The 3,246-nt window shown below is 38.1% G+C and overlaps 1 protein-coding gene across 1 annotated transcript in view; it reads right to left on the bottom strand.

Annotated features, from left to right (window-relative positions):
• The window catches only part of hpxb (hemopexin b), a 3,560-nt gene extending 764 nt beyond the window's left edge, over window positions 1-2,796 (bottom strand). The window contains exons 1-8 of the mRNA XM_005945146.3: window positions 2,641-2,796; window positions 2,100-2,125; window positions 1,833-1,925; window positions 1,595-1,752; window positions 1,341-1,494; window positions 968-1,180; window positions 791-883; window positions 23-153 (exon numbers count right to left, since the gene is read on the bottom strand). Of these exons, the coding sequence (XP_005945208.1) occupies window positions 23-153; window positions 791-883; window positions 968-1,180; window positions 1,341-1,494; window positions 1,595-1,752; window positions 1,833-1,925; window positions 2,100-2,125; window positions 2,641-2,705 (933 nt within the window). The 5' untranslated portion in view covers window positions 2,706-2,796. The remainder of the gene's footprint in view (window positions 1-22; window positions 154-790; window positions 884-967; window positions 1,181-1,340; window positions 1,495-1,594; window positions 1,753-1,832; window positions 1,926-2,099; window positions 2,126-2,640) is intronic.
• Window positions 2,797-3,246: the final 450 nt, after the last annotated feature.

Genomic DNA, 3,246 nt, shown 5'->3' with positions numbered 1-3,246 from the left:
GGGGGGGTTATATGGTGTCTACCTTAATCAGGTACATTTTGTTGGTGTAGGAGAAAACGGCATCCACCCCGTTTGTCACTTCTTTCCATCCCCTGGTTATTGGAAAGGCGTGAAGGCCGTTACGCCTGTTGTCCACACGCATGTAGTTAAGCCCTAAGAAATTGAACTTGTTCTTTATCATGGCAGAAAACTTAAAGACATTTTTTTACAGGATCACATTTGGATGAAGCACTCCTAAATCTGTATGCTACATATAAAGTGTGGATCAACATGCTATTAGCTCAGCTGTTTCCTTGTAAACTTTCCGGGTTAGCCTGACTCTCACTAAAGTTCAAAAATACACCTGGCAAGTTGTAAAGTTACAAAAAAGAAAAGTGACAATTTGTTTGTTTGATCTGTGCAACAACTAAACTGCAAAAGAATCCTACTTTAGCAGTTACATAAGGCTATATGTTACTTAGCCAAATAGCTAAATGCTATTTTAAGTGTGTTATTAATACGCACCTTCTTAGTTTAGCTTGGTAACATCATTATTTAGTTGACTGTTAATGTTATTTTATTTGGTATTTAAACTCTTACAGTTTGATGTTTGATGGCAATAAAATAACTGAAATATCTTTTTTTTTTGCTTTAAATTTTATCCTAAATTAACTCAAAATACAAGGACTGTCCGAAGTTCCCTCAGCTAAAAGCCCATCTAGAAATAATTAAATTATAATCTATTTATTCAGTTATGGGAGATCACACTAAGTGAGAGCTGACTGAGAATTTGAAACATATGTCACATTACCTGTAAATAAATAAATTCTGCCTCTGTCATCTGTAGTAATGGCATCTAGTTTGACTTCGCTGCATTTAGGAGCCTTGTGATCACCTCCGTGACCTGCGGGAAACACACAAGATTGTATGTATCTGACAAAAAAACCTCCAAAATGAATCTCTAAGATTCTCTTCTTAATGAACCCACCAAAGTTTTCGCACTTCATGAAGTAATTGCGGGCATCCTTTGGGTACGTGCCGCTAACTTCTCCTGATACTGGGTTGAACCTGGTGAAGTTGTGTCCATGGAAACAGTAGTAGTGTTCTGCCCAGTGGAAAGCAGAGGTGCAGAGAGGCAGGTGGGGCCACGTCTTGGTCTTCACTGTCTTTGTGACTATATCATAAACATACACATCTTGCCCTATGGAGGGAAATGACCACTTTGAGAAGGAGATCACAAGTCATCACAATGTTCTTTTTTATTTATTGTAGCCCCATTATATCACAGTACTCAACAAAATGCTGTCAAAGAATTCATTTCGACTTACTGAATAGTTTTGCAGCAGTAAATGCCAACATACCTTTGAAGAACAGAACAGAGTCGGTAATGCACTCTCCTTGAGGACACTCCACAGCAGCATCTAGATGTGTGGGGACTCCAGGAAAATCCTCCTGGATAGTTTTTGGATATCCGGTCTCCAGAGTGTGGTTGTAATAGCTGAACACGTGGTCATCCTGGAAATAGTACACAATAGTACACAGTAGTACACAATATCTGAGATCAGTAAAAGATGTCTTGACCCATATGATAGCTGAAAGCATATGAGGATCGTACCAGGAAGAGGAAGATGTGATCGTGGGCATCTTGTTTCTTTGGGTTGTGCATCCGAAAAGCAGCATCGACATGGCCGAGGTGGTGGTGTTCATCTAGCTCCTTGAAGAACATCGTTGAGGGTTTAGCTGGACCATAGAAACCATTCCACAGGTGGCCCTCTGAGGAGAAAACACCACAGACACAATATTTTAGAGGATGATTTAGTCCAACATTTTAAGAAAAAGAACATGTCCAATACCTTTGAAGAAGAAGGGGTTTTTTCCACTCTCATCAAGAGTGATAGCGTCAAACTCAATTCCTTCACACCGGTCTGGTAGAGCAGCATCTCCATCTTTATTCCCAAGATAAAAGTAACATACTTTTAACGGTTAATGTAACTTTAATATTCAAAATGCATGTCATTAGACACATACGAGTATTGCTCAGTATAGAATGCTGCTGTGATTGAGATCTAGCTGTTATGTAACTGACAAACAACGTACAGTTTATGTACATAAAATCCTACCTTCTGGTGCTGGCTTGTCTTGATGCCTGTAGATAATTTCAAAAAGTTATTAAACTAGATGAAAAAAAGTGAGTCACTTACAAAACAACGCAATAATATGATGACTAAGCAGTCTTAAATTTGTTCAATTGATCCACCTGACCTTTGTAATCTAACAAACAGGGTTCCAAATGGGTGAAGCTGACTTTTTCACTAAATCGCCAACTGATAAGAAGAAAAAAAAATCCAGAAATTATTCTATTATTCTGTCTAAATAGTTACAGACTGATGTTTTGAGAAAGGTTATCAATTTTAATATGTTCCATTATTCCTGAATTTACAGAGTTGAGAGAATTTATGAGTTGTTTCACATTTTGCCTTTTTAACCTCAACAAAGAATCAACACACAGAGAATTCGTACTGCAAGTGTTCGCAAATTATTTTAAAAGACATGGCGCATCATGCTGCCTTTAAAGCCAGGATAGTAGGAAAAATCCTGCCAACACGAATTGTCTATTTTGACTAAAACTTCAAAATATAAATGGAGCTCATTAACACTCACGCAGGTGCTGCATTAGTGAGGGAAAGTGCCAGACCCAGAAGCAGAGTTCTGGTGATCAGCTCCATGTTTCTCTTGCTGAAGTCCTCAGATCTGGAGTCTCATTCTGGACTGGTGCTGTAGCTGTAGCTTCACAGGAGCTGAAGCTGCACTTTTATTCTGTGCTGTGCATGTGTGGGTGGACAGGTTGGGAAATCCTGTGTTCCTGTGTGTGTGTTTGTATAGCCAGAGTGATGGAAGTTTTGTTGTTGCAAAATATGGCTGTAACATAATTATTTATCACTTTTCACTCAACTTTGCTAATTTTTATTCTTTGTGCATGAGAATGTGTGCAGACCAAAATATATTTCTATATCTGCCTTGAGATGAGAGTAAAGGAGAAGAAGATTTACTTTCATTATGGAGCAGATTAAAGTGTAATCATTGATCTGTCTGGTTACCACTTCTAACTACATTTGATAACTGCACGTTGGTCAAAAAAGACTCCATTTGTGTTACAGTGTTTGTAAGAGATTTCTGGAAATACTGCAATTTTGGACAGTTTGTCAGTTATAGAAATACCCAAAAGCTATTGAACCACCCTTGAAAGTGTAGGGTTAAAAAAAAATC

The sequence above is a fragment of the Haplochromis burtoni genome, unplaced genomic scaffold, assembly GCF_018398535.1.
Source record: "Haplochromis burtoni strain Fernald_Lab_line unplaced genomic scaffold, NCSU_Asbu1 Contig_443, whole genome shotgun sequence".
NCBI classification, from domain to species: domain Eukaryota; kingdom Metazoa; phylum Chordata; class Actinopteri; order Cichliformes; family Cichlidae; genus Haplochromis; species Haplochromis burtoni.
The sequence above is the reverse complement of the archived record's forward strand: the minus strand, read 5'-3'. Positions and strand labels throughout refer to the sequence as shown.